This window comes from Cygnus olor, chromosome 1 (assembly GCF_009769625.2).
Source record: "Cygnus olor isolate bCygOlo1 chromosome 1, bCygOlo1.pri.v2, whole genome shotgun sequence".
Classification (NCBI taxonomy): domain Eukaryota; kingdom Metazoa; phylum Chordata; class Aves; order Anseriformes; family Anatidae; genus Cygnus; species Cygnus olor.
This window is the reverse complement of record NC_049169.1, coordinates 98,997,336-99,014,671: the sequence shown is the minus strand read 5'-3', so window position 1 is coordinate 99,014,671 and position 17,336 is coordinate 98,997,336. Positions and strand designations below refer to the sequence as shown.

The 17,336-nt window shown below is 40.2% G+C and overlaps 2 protein-coding genes across 3 annotated transcripts in view; both read left to right on the top strand.

The window, feature by feature from the left end:
- The first annotated feature begins 894 nt into the window (after positions 1-894).
- On the top strand, positions 895-11,332 carry METTL16 (methyltransferase like 16). Of its 2 annotated transcripts, none has more exons than XM_040572121.1 (9): positions 895-1,127; positions 1,218-1,417; positions 2,723-2,863; positions 4,578-4,693; positions 5,464-5,606; positions 6,621-6,690; positions 8,745-8,834; positions 9,725-9,898; positions 9,992-11,332. In XM_040572121.1, the coding sequence occupies exons 1-9, from the start codon at positions 1,000-1,002 to the stop codon at positions 10,607-10,609; spliced, it is 1,680 nt and encodes a 559-aa protein (XP_040428055.1). In that variant the 5' UTR covers positions 895-999; the 3' UTR covers positions 10,610-11,332. The 2 variants fall into 2 exon arrangements, with proteins under 2 accessions (XP_040428055.1, XP_040428046.1); XM_040572112.1 differs by having other exon boundaries at positions 902-1,127; positions 1,218-1,438.
- A 496-nt stretch (positions 11,333-11,828) lies between these two features.
- Positions 11,829-17,336, top strand: part of POLQ (DNA polymerase theta) — a 54,387-nt gene continuing 48,879 nt past the window's right edge. The window contains exons 1-3 of the mRNA XM_040562753.1: positions 11,829-11,994; positions 14,330-14,512; positions 16,209-16,339. Coding sequence (XP_040418687.1) covers positions 11,829-11,994; positions 14,330-14,512; positions 16,209-16,339 — 480 coding nt within the window. The remainder of the gene's footprint in view (positions 11,995-14,329; positions 14,513-16,208; positions 16,340-17,336) is intronic.

Sequence of the window (17,336 nt, the reverse complement as noted above, 5' to 3'; positions counted from 1 at the left end):
TTTAAAGTGATTTTTAAAACAATAGGAAGGAGTCATGTTGATAAGTATTTGGATTTTTAAAGAGGAAAGTATCTATAAATGAAATAATAATCAACTATACTTTAATATTACTCTTGCAGAGGCATGTTTTTATCCGATGAACATTAAGACAGTAAGTTCCTCCTGTATCAGTGAGAAAACTTGAAACTTGGAAGTGAAATGTGTCCAAACTGACAACAGGCACTGACAAAGCCAGGAACTGGAGTCGGTTTTAATTCCCAGTTTCAGGCTTTGTTTTGCTATTTTTTTTTAAATCAAATGAGACGGTACGAAGCTCATTATAATCCACTTTTATCTTTCTTTCACAATTTGTGCTCGACAAACATAGCAGTATAATAATAACTAGAAGTACAGGCTCTTGATATTATAGAAGTGAAACTGGGCAACTCAGAAAGCTTTTTCCTGGAGTGCTATCTAAGGCTTTTTCCCCCCACATCAAACTGTGTTTAAAACCCAGGTACTTCGGAGTTCAGTGTGCCAGGTAGGCTAACGTCGTTAGGCTTTCCATGCCCCAAATTCAGTACATAAACAGTAATTCACGATGGTGAGAAGCTTCAGAAGACTTTGAAGGTGTTCTCAGTGTAACGAAGTCATTTTGGCACATCATGGGTGCAGCTGCGAAAAGAGAAGCCTGGAAGGCAGCCTTAAGGAAAAAGGGAATTCGACCTGTTTAGGTGTATATTATTTTATTTGTCACTATTTTATTTTTCACTGAACATCTCAATCCACCCCGGGAATTTAAACCCCCAACGCGTTATTTGACCCATCCCCTCAAGATGGCGGCTGCCCGCTCCTCCCTCACAGCAGCGCGCGTCGGGCCGCCCCTCCCAGCGCTTCCCCCCGCGGGCCCGCCTTGGTACAGCCCGGCGGCCCGCGGGGCACACTGGGAGCCGCCCGGGCGAGCGCACGGGGCTGTGGTGGCGGGGGGGGGAAGTCGGCGACCCCCAGCAGCCGGCCACCATGTCCCTCAACAAGTCGATGCACGCTCGCAACCGGTACAAGGACAAGCCGCCCGACTTCGCGTACCTGGCCGGCAAGCACCCCGAGTTCCGGCAGCACGTACAGACCACCCTCTCCGGCAGGGTGAGGTAGGAGTCGGGGGGCCGGGCCTGAGCTCGGCATGGGGAGCGGCCCGGGGGGTGTTGGAGCCGCTGCCGGCTGTTGTTTGTTGCTTGCAGCCTGAACTTCAAGGACCCCGAGGCGGTGAGGGCTCTGACGTGCACCCTGCTGAAGGAGGATTTCGGGCTGACGATTGACATCCCCCTGGAGAGGCTGATTCCCACCGTACCCCTCAGGCTGAACTACATCCACTGGGTGGAGGACCTCATCGGCCATCAGGGCGCTGACAAGGGTGTGCTGAGGCGTGGGATCGACATAGGTACTGGCATAAGGTGCAGCGGTTAATTCGTTGTTTGATGCGAGTGAAAGTAGCTGATGAGATTACTTATGCATCAGTAGCAATGCCTTGCTTTTGAGAAACAAGTCCGAAATGTCATGATGGTGAAGCTGGCTATCCAACCTCATTAGTATTTCATTTAGGCAGTATTTCTCTGCACTAACACAGGGATGACTGGCAGGCAGTTCTTTGGCTCTTTGTGGCCCTGAACTCCCTTGAACGGCTACATTTTTTCTCGACAATGTAATTCTTCAATTCTTTCATTTTTAGAATGGTTTTCAGTAGACAAGCTCTAAGGTTTATCTCGTGGTGCGTGCACAGCTGCTTTCCTTTCAGAACTCTTAAACATGTTAGCTGACTTCAACACATTTGATATTAGGTAGCATTTTCAAAAACAATTTCCATGGACTTCATTGCAGTAGGCGGCTATGCAGAAGAGAGAGATCCTTTAAGTTACCTAATTGGAAAAAGTTTGCAGTCAGTTTTGATATTCTAGTCCAGAAGAACCAGTAGGTCATCCAAGAATAACATAAGGAGCTCTGGAAATAACTGTGCATGCTTTTGCAAGTTTACTGATTTTTTTTTTTCTATGCTTCAATAAGTCCATATAATAGTAGTCTCCTGCTATACCTCTGAACTCTGTTTTTGTAATGTTGAGATATTTATTCTTTTTACTTGTGCCCATTAACTTTAATCCTAAGTTTGACTGTCACTGATAATTGGACTGCCAAGATGTGTCATGCTTTTTAAAAGAATTCATGATGTGCTAGAATATATTTTTCTTTGTTAGCAAATTTTATCTATTTTTTTAAGATATCTTAATTGCCACCCTCTTTATTGTTTTAGGCTTTAGGGAAAAAAAAGTAATGTAACAGGATATATGTGTGGTTGCTGTATGCATCAAAGTAAAATTATTCATGATAAATAATAGAAAAATGCAGAAGAAAAATATTTTTGTGATTTTTTTTAAAGTAAAACAATATATTTGGCTCTCACAGTATGAATTAATCATTGTCGAATAACAGCTTAAGAAAATAAGTTGATTGTTTACTAGAAAACTTATTCCAAGTAGCGTTGCAGTGTTCTTTATTTAAAAGCGTGTCTTTGACAATACTGTGATTTAAATAAAGAAAATAGTTTATTAAATAACTGAGTAATGGGTGATAAGTGGTCAAATGTTTTCTTGAAATTATTTCATTTTGTTGTAAAAAGTACATAGTTAACAGCTATGCTGTATGTAATGCCAGAGACTTATTTTCCCTTTTTCATGGCTTTTTGCATCCTCAGGGACAGGGGCATCTTGCATATACCCATTGCTTGGATCAACTTTGAATGGCTGGTATTTTCTTGCAACAGAAGTGGATGATATGTGCTTCAATTATGCCAAGAAGAACGTGGAACAGAATAACTTGTCTGATCTTATAAAAGGTATGATGTAGTAGTATATGTACTAACATACAAATATTGTGACCTATTTTTCTGCCATGTTCAGTGGCTTATGAGAGTTAGTATTCTTGCCAAATAACATGCTCTGTTGTTTTTACTGACACAGAGTGTTTACTAAGGTCCACTTATGCTTAAACCAGAAAGTCACAGCTTGTGTAAAATGGAAAGTGTGGATAAAGAACTACTCATCTTTACAAAAATCTGAAAGTTAAGCTTTATCCTAGATGGTTTTTCTCTCTTCATGTTTTTTTCTGTTATTGAAGTATTTCTTAAGAGTTCATGCTATTTCTGCTGCTAGGAGTTGCTCCCCTCAAATAATTCTCATGACACTGGTACATATTATTGCTTGTACAGAGAGTAAGGCCTCAGACCTCATTTCTGAATGAGGTCTTAATGCCTGTCGTAGTAGTAGAATGCAAGAGGATGCAAAAATTTCTGTGGGAGCTCTATGCACGATAAAGCTGGTCCATTATTCAGCTCTGAAATAAAAACTTTGGTTCTGCTAGTTTTTGGAACATTTTTACCCAAATGTTTTCCTCTTGGCCTGTCTTCCATGTCAGTCTTGAAGATCCAAGTCTCGATGTGGGGAACAATGGCAGTATTCTGTTATGGCTGTTAGGATTCTCAGTGGTGTTGTGGTGTTTCACTTTACTGGTAAAATCTCTGGCAAAGGGAGATATCTCAGGTGAAGCTGTAGTGCCAAAGGTGATAAGCTGGAGTGACTGACTGACTGCTGTTGACCAGAGCTACAGGCAAAGGAGTTCCCCTGAGGGCACCTGTATGGAGCTGCAGCCTCCAGACTACCCACCCTGCAACTTCTTAACTCCTGGGTCTGAATTGTTCAGCTAGAGTTGATGTGCTACTGTAGTCAGTAACTTGTTTAGCAAGTCATTTTCCAGTCAGACTGAAAATCATTCTGTGTCTGTTTTTTTTTTTGCTCCAAATGATTTTTGTCATGTTGTAAGAGACTGTCTTGAAATTTTTGCTAAACAGCTTGATTTGGAGATCATGTCGGAATATAACCTGTATTCTTCTAACTTCAACGGAAGAGTTAATTCAGCAATAGTAAAACCAGCAGTAATGTAGTGATGATTTACTAATTGTATCATAGTTTTTTTATTCCCAGAGGAAAAAGTAAGTAATGTTTTTTAGGCTGAAAGTGAAATACTGCTGTCAGTAACATTCTTCCAAAAGGAATCTTTTCTATATGTGCAAAACAGGAACTGATAATCCTGGGGATTAATTGTAAATGCTAAAGCTTCAAAAACAAACAAACAACAAAAAATGTGGAGTTCTCTGTGTATTTTATTGGAATGGGATGATGTGCAAAATTTATTGTCTAGTTTAAAAAAACAAACATCAGTACCCTGTATATAATGGTAAGTCAAGATATTTTCATAAATTTGAACTCTGATAGCTTTTAAATTTGTAGTTGTATCTGAGAGCTCGGTGTAACTCATGCAGTTCCTATTGTTTTAAACACTCATGTCTCACATTACTACTGTGTAATGCTTAAAAGCTGTTTAAATGCTAATCCTTAATTTAGTCTTTATTTGCATGCTGATGTGTTTTTTTTGTAGACTGTATTGTTAAGTGCAGTTTTAATACAATATATTGTTTCAAGAAACACTGAAACACAAATGGCATGCTAGATAAAATACAAAGTTCTGTACTGACTACATCTGTTTTCTATTAGTGGTTAAAGTACCACAGAAAACTCTTCTAATGGATGCACTGAAAGAAGAATCTGAGATCATTTATGATTTCTGCATGTGCAATCCCCCCTTTTTTGCCAACCAGCTGGAAGCGAAGGTAAGCTAGCAAACTAATGCAAGTACTTACTCCAGTGTTCAGTGAGTGGGAGGATAACAACAATTTAACAACTTCTCTTGGGGAAAGTTCAGTGGAAAATCCCAAACCATTACAAAATAACATTGAAGTTTTCTCCTTTCCTACCCTCCTTGCCCCAAAGGAATATTGAAAAACTTAACCACTACCCTATCTGAAGTGAAGGGTGAATAGTAGACTTTTTTCCATGAGTTCTTGCCATCTTATAGAATTAGTTTAGAAAATAGACAGCTACTAAATCTGAAATCAACGAACCATTATATAATGGTGTGGAGGAATCCATTTTTGGGAGTTGTGCCTATCTATCTTTTTTTTGCTTAGTGATTTAGGCAATATCTTACAGCACAGAGCTGTTCTTGCAAAACTCAGTGCATACAGTCAGAAACTTAATTCTGTAATATGGGTCAGTAGAAAAAAAAATAGAAGTGTGAAATTAAATGATGTAGGTTGCAGTTGTGTAGATGCATGTAACCAGCATGTCTTTTGTATTGCAGCTGCATATTTCAGGTTAGCAGGGTACTGGTGTGTGACAAGTAACTTACCTATTTTTGAGATTGAAAGGAAGTCACACAGGCTTATTTTGAATGTGTCTTTGTCTATTATCCATGGTGGCAATGTGGGGGAATAACCAGAGGTGGTGGCACTTGCTACTAACTAAAGATTGAGGCAGGATGCAGTGTACAGAGAAGCCTAACACTTCATTACAGTCACTTCAACTGTTTGTTCTTATCCAGGGAGTAAATTCTCGAAATCCACGGCGTCCTCCTCCAAGTTCTGTAAATACAGGAGGGATTACAGAAATCATGGCCGAGGGGGGAGAGCTGGAATTTGTCAAAAGAATTATTCACGATAGTCTACAACTGAAAAAGAGGTTACGGTAGGTGTTTTTTTTCCAGTTAAACTTTTATCTGCTGTTTTGGTTGAAATAATGTGAAAGTGATATTTTAAGTAAGGAATGTAGCTGTGTTATCTGTTTGGTTTCTTTAATGATGCGTACACATCAGTAATTTAGTCTCAGTTTATATAAAATTAATTGTTCCTGAGCATCAAACAATTACTGGTTGATATGGGATATATTTAAAGGCAGGAGGCAAAAAAGCCTGTAGAAGTGACAGTTGTAGCTTGCAGCTCAATTAGCACATACGTTTGCTGAAGATAGTCAGTGTTTATTCTTAGGGGCTTCTGGGATAGGAGGTTTTATGTCATGTCTAGTAAACTGTTCATTGCTTAGAAGCTTCCGTCTTTTCATGGTTGAATTTTGGTAACTCTGCAGCTTTACCTACTAAAGGGCACTGTTGTACTGAATGCTATCTTGGGTGAACATAAGCTGAAATAAAAATCATAGTAAGACTTCTTTTGAACAAGAAAAACAGATGGCATGTCTTCATTTTTTTCCCTGTTTCTTTTTTTTCATTCCCCTCGTGAAATATGGGTTAGGTGATGGGGACCCAGATAATGAGTTATGAATAAGCGGAATTGGTAGTCAGTAGGTCTGCTGCTTAGGCAAAAATGCTTATCAGTAACCGAATATTCCTTTTCAAGCTGATTCACGCTCCAAAGAAAGTGGAGAAATTAAATTATTCTAATGGGCAATATCTTCCACATAAAGTCACTCTTTGAGACGTGATTCTGGGCTGTTTAGATGCTGTTTCAATATTAGTCTTACAGCATTTTCTAAAAGACAGGATTCCCCTCACCAGTCTGTCTTTGCTTCTTCTATCCTGATACATGTTGTACTATGTCCTAGTCACTGTTTAGGAGTGTAATTTTGTTCTTTTGTTTTGTTTTTAAATCTTCTATTGTTTGTGCAGATTTCTGATCCAAGTTGTCCTTTCTGTTATTTTCAGTTGATGTATGTTCATAAAACACTTTATTAATATATTGTCTGCAGATGGTACAGTTGTATGCTGGGAAAGAAATGCAGTTTAGCACCATTGAAAGAGGAACTTCGAATCCAGGGGGTAAGTTTTTATAAAGTCCTGTATATGTTCAGTTCAATAGACACTGTGTTCCAATGTGTGTGTGTAATTATTATTGAATTATTTTTTTTGAATAATTATTTACAAGAAAAAAAAAGTGATTCCTTGTTAGGCAAGCACTCAAAGCAGTTGAGATTTAATTGCTGCAGGATCAAAGATGATAGATAAATTGTGCTCTGTTGTCTTCCCTTTTTTTTCTCCTGTTTTGTCTTTGTCATTTGTAGAACTGTCTTCATTCTTTGAGAACTTAAAGGGCTTCTGTTTTAAAACAGTCTTAACAAAGTTGTTGTAAACATTTTTTGCTTTCTTTCCTTTTAGCTAGCATGCAATCTATCTATTTGGTTGACAAAATAAATTGTAACATTTATTTTTAAAGGAGACGTAGTTTTATTCATTTAATTCACTAACAGTTGAAACTGGTGTTAGTTGACAAGAGAACTGGAAAGACCCAGAAAAGGCTGAATGAACTTTAGTTAGAGAAATAAGTCTCATGTCCTCTTTCCTATACGTTGAAGAGCTTGCTGTTACTAAGGCCTCTGACATCCTCCTAGCACTTTTTCTGAGCTAATACTATAACCTCCCCATTTAAAAATTCCTGCCTTGCTCTGACAAATATTTTGCAACATAGCCTTTTCTCACTGAATCACCTTTTGAATGTTGGAATAGTTTCATCAGTGAACTGAAGGATCCTGCTCAACCGATACATACAGTTTAAAGTTAATTACCAACTTTTATGTTCTGTCATCGTTTTCTCTGTGGTCAGTTCTGGCACCAAGTAAAATGAAACCTTGGGCTAGTGATATCTCATGCAAGAAGGGTGTGCACAGGACTTTTTTATGGCTTGCTGGAGGAAGCATAGTCTTTTATGATTTCCCCTACACAGAAAATGAGTATGAGATCTCTCCTTGTGTATGTATGGTGGGGAGTAGAAGGAAGGAGAATGCGTGGTGAAATCAATTATCAGAAAGAAGAACTACAACCCATAGAGAACCCCTAAACTCAGTGCAAAAAGCAAACACTGAACTAGGCACCAAATTTGACGTATCTGACTTTCTTCCCTATTCTTGTGTTGTTTGCACCTCAGTGAAGTGAGAGAAATCCTTGCCAACCATGTACAGAAAAGCTGAGGTTTTGTTTTTGTATTCTTGATATTACCAATTTAATTTTTTTCATAATCTCTGTTGTAATAGCATTGGTATTACGTTTGTTTCAACCATGCACATGCTATTTTGTGATTCAGGTTAGAATGTGGCATAAGTGTTCTAGGAAGTCCAATCTTGTTCAGACTGTCTTGATGTTTGCTGTATTTATTGGGAATTTTGATAGAATTAGAAATACAAACGTGGGAAAAGTTCTAGGATAGAGATTTTTCCTCTTTTTTTTTTTTTTTTTTTGAAGGCAGTTCTCAAAAGTAAGATTTCTATTTTGCTGTGCAGACCTGGGGCTTATGCTCTGGAGCTGATGATACTTCAGAGTGAGCTGGGATTGTTGATATTTATCCTTGCTATTATATAGCACGTTCTCAAAACCATACATAAATGCCTTACAGCGTATGTGGAAAGGACATTTAAACACTATCATTGGATCTGAGTTTTATGTTTAAAGACAGTGTAAGTTCAAACTTGATTTTTTTTGTCAAAAGAGAGAGAAATGTTTCTGAGCACGTTTCTGCCATCTGCAGACAGTGAAGGGCTTGGGTTCCCAGCCCTTCGTTGCCTTTGTTCTGTGTTCCTTTGCTACAGTAATGGGTTCAGCGTTCAAATGTGGAACAGGAACAGGTCCTGAACAAGGAGAAAGGATGTGTTTTTCCAGAGACAGAGCGCAGATGTGTGCAGGATCACATACTGATGTGCAGTATGAGACCGGGTACTGACCAGCTTTAAGTGGCATTAACATCTATGAACTACGCCAGAAGGAATCTCCATTCCTGTCACAAGAAAGCAATTATGCTAATTTCTTTTTGGTTGAAAATGTGCAGAATAGAACAATGTTATTTGTTGATACGAAATGAGGTTTTATATTGCTGTTTTACATAGGTTCCTAAAGTTACTCACACTGAATTCTGTCAAGGACGCACCATGAGATGGGCACTGGCATGGAGTTTCTATGATGACGTACAAGTACCTGTAAGTAGCTTGATTTTGGTTGGTTTGTGATTGTCTGTGCCTCTTATTTGAGGAGGTGCCTCATGGACTGTGAATGCACCTGCTGTGAAACAAGCTGTTCTTCAGAATAGAATATTGATAGGCTGGGCTGTGTGGACAGTGGGATTTCTGACTTGGCTCCCAGTCTGTTAGCTGGTGTTTCCGACAATTCATGTATGACCTGTGCTTAGGGAGGAAAAAAGAAGCCTGCAGGGAATTCCTTGTTTGTTTCAGTGAAAGTAAGGGTCACTTGTAAGACAATTCAAAAAGCTGTTTAGTAATATTAAAAATATACTAAGGTTTGGGCTGGATTTGAACTTAAAATTTCCCTCTGAGAAATTGTTTTTAATTTGCTGTATAGATTCTGTTACCAAATAGGTAGAAACACATTTAGCTGCTTTAGACCTGCCTACGTGATTGTAAATGGAGCCTGTTGACTTTCACTAAGGTGAGCCAGTTGCTTTTTGTTGAGCACGTACTGCAATGCCAACCTTAGAGAAGATCTTCCAAGTAAACATTCAGTGAACTTGGATCATGATGTGCGTCTTGGGAATAGAGGTCAGGTGTGGATTCCCCAGAGCAGTCACACTTTATCAGTTCACAGAGGGATAACACTTTGAAAGAACCAGTAAAGCTTTTTGCCTAACATCTGAAGATAAAATCCCTCCCTCTGTCTATCAGGCTAGCATAAAGTACATGCCCCTGTCAGAGGTTTCTAATAACTCTTTGTAGTGAAGTGAAGCACAGGCTTTGTCAATGACAATTTAGTGGCTATACTCTTAATCCACATGTATTCTGAGTACAAAAGTCATCCCACTAATATTGCATAGCATTGTAACTTTCTGGTGTTATGCTGGTTTTCTTTCTTCTAGTCACCTCCCTCTAAAAGAAGAAAATTAGAAAAACCTCGGAAACCAATTACATTTACGGTCTTGGCTTCTACAGTCAAAGAGTTATCCACCAAAGCTGCAGCTATGGGCTGGGATGCTGTAGAAGCCATTGCTGTTGTTAGAGCCTGGGTAGAGAAGATTCTTGCTGATCTGAAGGTAAAATATTAAGTATTAGATGTTAGAACAACATCTTACTTTAAAGCATAACTCTGAATGGATAGTATGAATTTCTGCTGTCTTCTGCAATAGGTTCAGCATAAGCGTGTTCCCTGTGGAAAAGATGAAGTTAGCCTGTTTGTGACTGCCATTGAAAACTCCTGGATTCATTTGAGGAGAAAGAAACGAGAGAGAGTAAGGCAGTTACGAGAACTTCCTCGAGCTTCTGAAGATGTTCTTCAAGCAATGGAAGAGGAAAAAAACGGCCAGAAAAGTGTGAGCAACAGTTCAGACTGTGAAAAACCCAAGACTGAAGACTCTGAAACAGGGTTTATGGCACCTGATGAGGATGTCCACTTGACCGCAGGTGACAAGCTAACGGAAGAATCTGCTGACAAAGAAGAACATAGTGAGCATGTGGAGGAGGAGGAGACAGAAGCAAAGCAGGCGGAAATGTCATGTAACAAAGGTTCCAGTAATGCAAAGGAGGAACTTCAGCCTTCGGAGGAAGCTAGCAATCCAGCAGTTGAAAAAGGGCAGAGTCCCAAAGAAACTAGTAGATGTTTTCTTTTTAAGTGTTTAATGAATGTGAAGAAAGAAGGAAATGATGTATTAGTAGAAATGCACTGGGTTGAAGGACAGAACAGAGACTTGATGAACCAGCTGTGCACATACTTAAGGAACCAAATTCTTAGACTAGTTGCTGGTTAGCCCTTTTTCCCATTTTGGTAGAATGAGTCCTCAAATTTTGTAAACTTTGTAATGGTCTAACATTTTCAGTCAGCAAAAAAAAATTCCCCTTAAAAATTAGTAAAATGGAGATATTTTAAATATATTTTTTTAAACTTGCAAGGAGTACATGAAGTATCACTTCATGTCCAATGAAATGCTGGGAAATAATATCTCTTGTGCTTCAGTTGTAAAACAAAATGTTACAGTGCAACATGTCTATGCTGTGACCATTTCAAATATCAACAGTGCTCATTCTGGTCTTTTTTTTCTGATGCAAAAGATATATATATTGTTACCAAGTAGGAATCTTTACTGAAACATTTTCTTCAATGTTTTTCATACTAATGCAGGAAATTGTTACCTGCCTTGGGAATTGCCTTCTGCAGCTGAGTCCTCAGCAGAGGGTTTAAGTATACCTCATAATGCATTTACCTTTTGGGCTACAGAGCAGCAAGATGGGTATATCCTCCAAATGATGTCAAATCATTTAAAAAATCACTTTAGAAACACGATATGATGTATTTTTCTGGTGTTTGGGCTTTGAAACACTGAAGAACTCACTGTAAGTGAGCATCTGTTTGTATAAACTTCATTTTAACGACTAAATATTGATGTCACTGGAGAGGTTAAATTAGTTGTACACTTTCAGAATCTGAAGAGGTTATTTCTGGCTAGGTGACTTATTAAAAACATAGAAGGCAAGTCTGTTTGTGCTATTCTGTGCTCATCTTTTCAGCCTGTTTTATGCAAGGATGTTGAGCCCCACAAGGTAAGCCTGTGTGCGTGTGACACGCTTGTTATTCTGAAGCAGACTGCACTGTCTTGCTTCGTTAATTACCTCCACCTTCCACTTGTACAACATGAGTAGCTTACACTCCTCAGTGTCGCTTAACCAAAGCCGTTACGTTTCCAAAAAGAAAACCAGTAGTCAGCGATTAGGATGGAGGAAGAGTAATAAAAACAGCATCACTGGTTTAAAAGCAAGTTAGTGTCATCACCTTCAAAACGAGTGTGTAGAAATACTGGAAGAATCTCAAGTCCCACTTGAGTACAGCTTGACAAAACTGTTTGGGGCATGTCAGGAAGAGACAAAAGGTGTCACTGGGATGGAATTCGGTTTGGGGGAATGGACGGGAAGAAAAAAAACACCTCAGGGAGCTGCCAGCTGCCGCCGCTGGGGGCAGAGGCCGCCGTTTGAATGGCGCGGCGGGAAGATGGCGGCGCCCCCGCTAACGGCGGCGGGGCGGCCGCTGACCGCGGGGCCGGGAGGGGGGCACCGCTCGGCCCCCAGCCTCCCGGCCCGGCGGTGCTGAGCCCCCCGCCCGGCCTCCACCGCTCCCTGCACGGCAGCGGCGGCTCTCCAGGTAGCGGCGGGGGGCAGCGTGGCTGCCGGCGGCGCGTGGGGCTTGTGGCCGTCCTCAGACCTCGGGCAGGGCCGGGGGGAGCGCCCAGCGCTGCCCCGCTCTCCCTCAGAGGGAAGGGAAGGGGCTGCTGCTGGGGTGCACGCCGGGGCCAAGGGGGGTGGGTTGTGCAAATGGGGCTCCGAGGGGCTTCCTCGGCTCCGTGCTGCTGGGGAGGGAGGGAAGGCGGCTGAAGGCGGGCACGGTGCTCGTTCAACGGTGGGTCCTGTTCTTGGCTTGGCCTCTAGGTGCTGCCACAGCACAACGATCGATACGGTCTGTATTCGGCGTGTGCAGGGAGGTTCGCCTATCTTAAGTTGATTCAAGAGCACAAGAAGCTGGTGAAATGTACTAGATCTACAAACATCGCATTATGTGTTCCTGTATAGTGCTCTGATACCTGCAAATGCAGGGGAGCGTGGTAGTTTTTCATGACATCTCACTTATATGTGTAGTGTGTTTACACAGCGGCTCGTAACTTCATCTCTCGCAATGTTTTTGTCACTCTAAATGATTTACATCTCCCAGCCTCTTCTGCAGTCAGGTAGCATCTTCTCCCCAACGTAGCTATGTGCTGCAAGATGCAGTTTTGTCAGCTCCTGTGAATGGAGCTGAGCAAGGTGATGTATGGTATCTCCTTAGGACACCTCCTCCAAGAGGATTCAGTTAAGTGGCACTCGTGTGTCCGCCTGACCCCAGATTCTGGAAGGGTTTTCCTTCAGATGTGTCTAAATGCCCAGTGCTTTAAATCCAGCAATGTGTCTCATCCTCATTTTGACTTTCTTAGCATTTTTCTAGTAGGTAACAGAGGTTAGTGCAGTGGTACACTTATATATAGGTCTTCAAAACTTGTTTCTTAAGTCACAAGTTTTGAAACTCGTGTTCAGTGCTAATCTAAAGATATTCTTCCAAATCTAGAATCATGTAATCCTTTACTCATGCTGTCTTTTACATGTAGTTCACTGTTTTTAACTTTAGGAAAGAAGCTTGAGATCCCTTTGTGCATTCTGTTTGACTCTTTTATACAGTTACAAATCCTAATTTTGCCATACGAGTGGCAGTTGAGGATAGACAAACCCGATCTCCTTTAAATGCCCCATGGGAAGCCTGTTCTCCTTGTGGCATACTGTTGTTTACTTCCAATAGTGCTGAATGTTTTGTTCAGTATTTGTATAGTGTTTTGATTATTACAGAGCTAAGCCATATCATCTTCTTTATGTATTTGTGCACAGGAGATGGTCAAGTACCAGTGATAGCTAGGTTGGGGTTAACCTCAGGAAGGTCGTTGCAGTTTTTCATATGTTGAATGTAAGTACTAGCATGCATAAGCAGCCAGTATTTTTCTGATCTAGCTTGCCCTTCCACTGTTACGACAATGGTGGAAAATTTCTTTTAGATTTTTTCTTTTGAATGTGCTAGTAGAAATTGGTACAGTAGAGTCAGTACACACACTTACTTGTTTTTCAAATAGCTTTGATGAGGTCTTTTGCAAAATGCTGCTATGGGAACTAAGCAGTTGTGGATGATAGGGGAGGCATCTCTGTGGATCAGAAATCTGTTTTCTGTCTCAGATGAGGAAAAGGACAAAAGGTTTGAGTTATCCTAATGATTTGGAAAAAAGGTGAACCAGGGATGAGGCAATATCTGTAGCCAGCACAAAGTTATCTAGGGTTATAAAGACGAAATAAGCAGAAAGGAACTTAATTAAGCTAGAGGAACTGGCAATGTGGTAAAGATACTAATCAGTGTTGAAAAACAGAAATGACACACATTGAACATAGTAGCTTGAGCTGCCTGTTTGTTTTATGTTAGTTATTTTATTTCATCTGTAAAGCAAAAAAAGAGCCTGGGCAGTTCTATAATCTGCGAGGATTACTGAAGGGTCAGTAGCAATAATCTAAAAAGGAAACAGTCTGAGTAAGGATGAGATGGCAAACACTCTGTAATGCTGTTACACTAATCACTGCTGAAATTCTGCTTGAGTCTGTATTTGGTCATGGCTATTCTGTCTCAAAAGCAAATATCAGAGTTAGAGTTTGGTGAAGAAATTATTTGAACGTGGAAAACCTAATATGAGGAGAAATTGACAAGATGATGTCAGGAGATAAGAAGGATAAAACATTCATAGGAAATATTGAAAAATACGGGGGAGATAGTTTCTTGTTACCTTTCCCCACAATACAGAGCTTGTAAAGAGGTTTGACATTCGAGTATCTGACCTAAATGATGACCTCAGATTGAAGGAGGATACAGGATGATACTTTTTGTTTGTTTGTTTTTCCCCTCTTTCCACTCGAAGGCAAATATCAGCAGGTAAATGTTCCTGAAGACCAAGCAGACAAGTTACTTCTTGCAAGCTGGGGTCTTCCGAAAGCAGTTCTGGAGAAATATCACAGTCTGGGAGTCGTGCAGATGTTTGAATGGCAAGCAGAATGCCTAATGCTCGGACAAGTTCTGGAAGGAAAGAACCTAGTTTACTCAGGTATGCAAACATCTCACAGAAATGATCCCCCTGACTTTCCCAGCGCCATTCACAAGAACACGTTGCTGCTGAATGATGCCGATCTGGCAGATAAAAGGTCAAGATCCTCTTTATTCTGGAGAGAACCTGTTAGGAGAAAATTTCTCTTTTCTGTTCCATTGCCATACCTCAGATCTGGCTCGACGGCCTCCTTCCCAGATGTGAGGAGAGATTTTCTTTTCTATTTTCTCTGTTAGTGTTCCTTTAGAAACTGATAATTAGGAGTCAGTTAATGATGACTCTGTCTTTTATTACAGACTAGGTCAGCCAGGAACTGAATGATACCAGCAAAAGTAGATTTAAATACTTATGAAAAATTTATTTATTATCTATTTTTTTCAGTCCCTTCATCATTTTTCTTAATCTAGTTGGGGTGCAGGGAGCAGAAGAAGCAGGACTGGTGAGCTATAAATTTGTGGGAAACACCAACTTAGGTGTCTACTCTACATGCGAAGAAGGTCACAGAGCAGCAGTGGGGGCATGAACAGCTTAGAAGTAGGGGCAGGGTGATTTTCTTAGGCTTTCATCTGAGTTTTATTGCTTGGTTGCAGAAGACATTGGGCCAGATTACTGAGTAATGCCTATGCCCCACTATGCTGCACGTCTTCCACAGTTCTCATGATATCATAGTCCGCATGATACCCTTGTTTCTAAATTGGAGAGACATGGATTTGATGGATGGACCACTTGGTGGGTAAGGAATTGGCTGGATGGTCATGCTCAAGGAGTTATGGTCAATGGCCAAGTGGAGATCAGTTAACGAGTGGTGTTCCTCAGGGGTCAGTATTGGTACCAGTGCTGTTTAATGTCTTTGCCAGTGACATCGACAGTTTGCTGATGACACCAAGCTGTGTGGTGTGGTTGATACCATTGAGGGAAGGGATGCCATCCAGAGGGACCTGGACAGGCTTGAGAGGTGGGCCTGTGCCTGCAGGAAAGCTGGGGAGGGACTCTTTGTCAGGGAGCATAGTGATAGGACAAGCAGTAATGGCTTTAAACTAAAGAAGAGTAGATTTAGACTAGGTATTTGGAAGAAATTCTTCACTCATAGGGTGGCAAGGCACTGGCACAGTTTGCCCAGAGAACCTGTGGATGCCCCATGCCTGGAAGTGTTCAAGGCCAGGTTGGATGGGGCTTTGGGCAACCTGGTCTGTTAGAAGTCTGTGCCCGTGACAGGAGAGTTAGAACTAGATGGTCTTTAAGGTGCCTTCCAACCCAAACCATTCTATGATTCTCTGGCAATGATAGATGGCAACCAGCAACATTCACCAAACAGGGCAGGGCAAATACATTTAGGGGCTAGGTCAGTAAGATGGTGGCTAAGCATTTCTTTCCAACCAAGAGACTGTAGTCTTCTTTTCTTTTTTCTTTTTTTTTCCCCTCACTTGCTTATTTCTGAGCTGTTGTTGCTTCCAAAGCAGAGATGAGAGCACAAACTGTGGTTGTAGAGTGGAAGAGAATAGAAGAGAAATGCTTTGCAATCCTCTTGACCCTTTATTGGGGTAACTACAAATGTAGTTGTGACTGTGTGAGATGGGAATCAATTGAAGAGCCTTGCCCCAAATTCTCCTGGTTTTCTGTTCCATTTTTATGATGCTTATTCTTTGGATTTTTTTTTCTTTAAAAATTAATAAAAAAAATAAAATCCATTTTTCAGCTCCTACCAGTGCTGGAAAGACTCTTGTTGCAGAATTGCTCATTCTGAAGCGTGTCTTGGAGACCCGTAAGAAAGCTCTTTTCATCCTTCCCTTTGTCTCTGTGGCCAAGGAGAAGAAATGTTATCTGCAGGTAAGTAACATGCAAAGAGAGGAAATGTCTGGCTTATAGTTGTTTTTTAAAATGAAGTTTTTGCATGGATTTGAGGGGAAAAAATAATAATGTTGCAATATTATTTCAGAAATGAATTGTAGTAGAATGAGATCAAATTTTAAATTAAGTTTGAGAGAAAAAAAAAAGATTTAGCCCAAAAGGGAAATTTCTAAAAATAAAATAAAACAAATGATTAAGGAGTCGATTAAAACATTTTATTTTTGTCTGTTACAGCGTTGTTATTTGCATGCATTAGCAGATTTTATAATATGCAAGCTTAAAAGGAGTTTTCTAATTAGAAATTGTGTCTAAAACACTGCAAAGGGGAGGTGTCAGCATAATCAGAAAGAAACTTTATTTTAGCTTTCCTTTGGGTGTTCCAGCAGAATTTTGTGCTTTTGATTTCACTTTGCTAAAAATATGTTCTGACAGAATGTAGGTATGTCTGGGCTTCCTCATCTCAGATATTTAGAAACAAAAGTACAATGGAAGCAGTCTTTTTAAAACAAACAATTTTTTTCTGAAAGGTGTTCGTATCAAATACTGTTTCCATTAGCTAATGTGCCAAAGAAAAATTAATAAAGGCAAGAACAAAATCAGTGGGTATTTTTGTTATAGTTTCTGACACTTAAGATATTTTGTATTTTATCAAACTGAGATGGCACCTTTACCTTGTAAATTGCTAGGAAATGTTACCAAGTGCAAAAGCTACTTTGTAGTGTTTGATAATGGAGGAAAGCTTTTTCTTTAATCTTGTAAAGCTGGAAAGTTATCCATGCTGTGTTCTGCTACTTCTGGCCTAAGGTTTGGCTTTAGCTGCACACACTTGGAATCGTGTAGTATCCTACCCATCTGTTTCTAAATATTTGTACCTTTTGTTAATGCAGAGCATAATGTGCCAAAGCTTTGGCAATGTGGTGATAATACTCATTGGAAGAAAAGGAATCACTCTTTTTTGACTTTCAGCTGGGAGATG

What these genes read in the sequence shown, in the direction of transcription:
- METTL16 (XM_040572112.1), top strand. Translation starts at nt 1,000, where the DNA reads ATGTCCCTCAACAAGTCGATGCACGCTCGCAACCGGTACAAGGACAAG. An exon ending in TACTGGCATAAGGTGCAGCG is followed by an intron (nt 1,439 to 2,722) that starts GTTAATTCGTTG and finishes TTGCATCCTCAG; the next exon opens with GGACAGGGGCATCTTGCATA. An exon ending in CTTGTCTGATCTTATAAAAG is followed by an intron (nt 2,864 to 4,577) that starts GTATGATGTAGT and finishes GTTTTCTATTAG; the next exon opens with TGGTTAAAGTACCACAGAAA.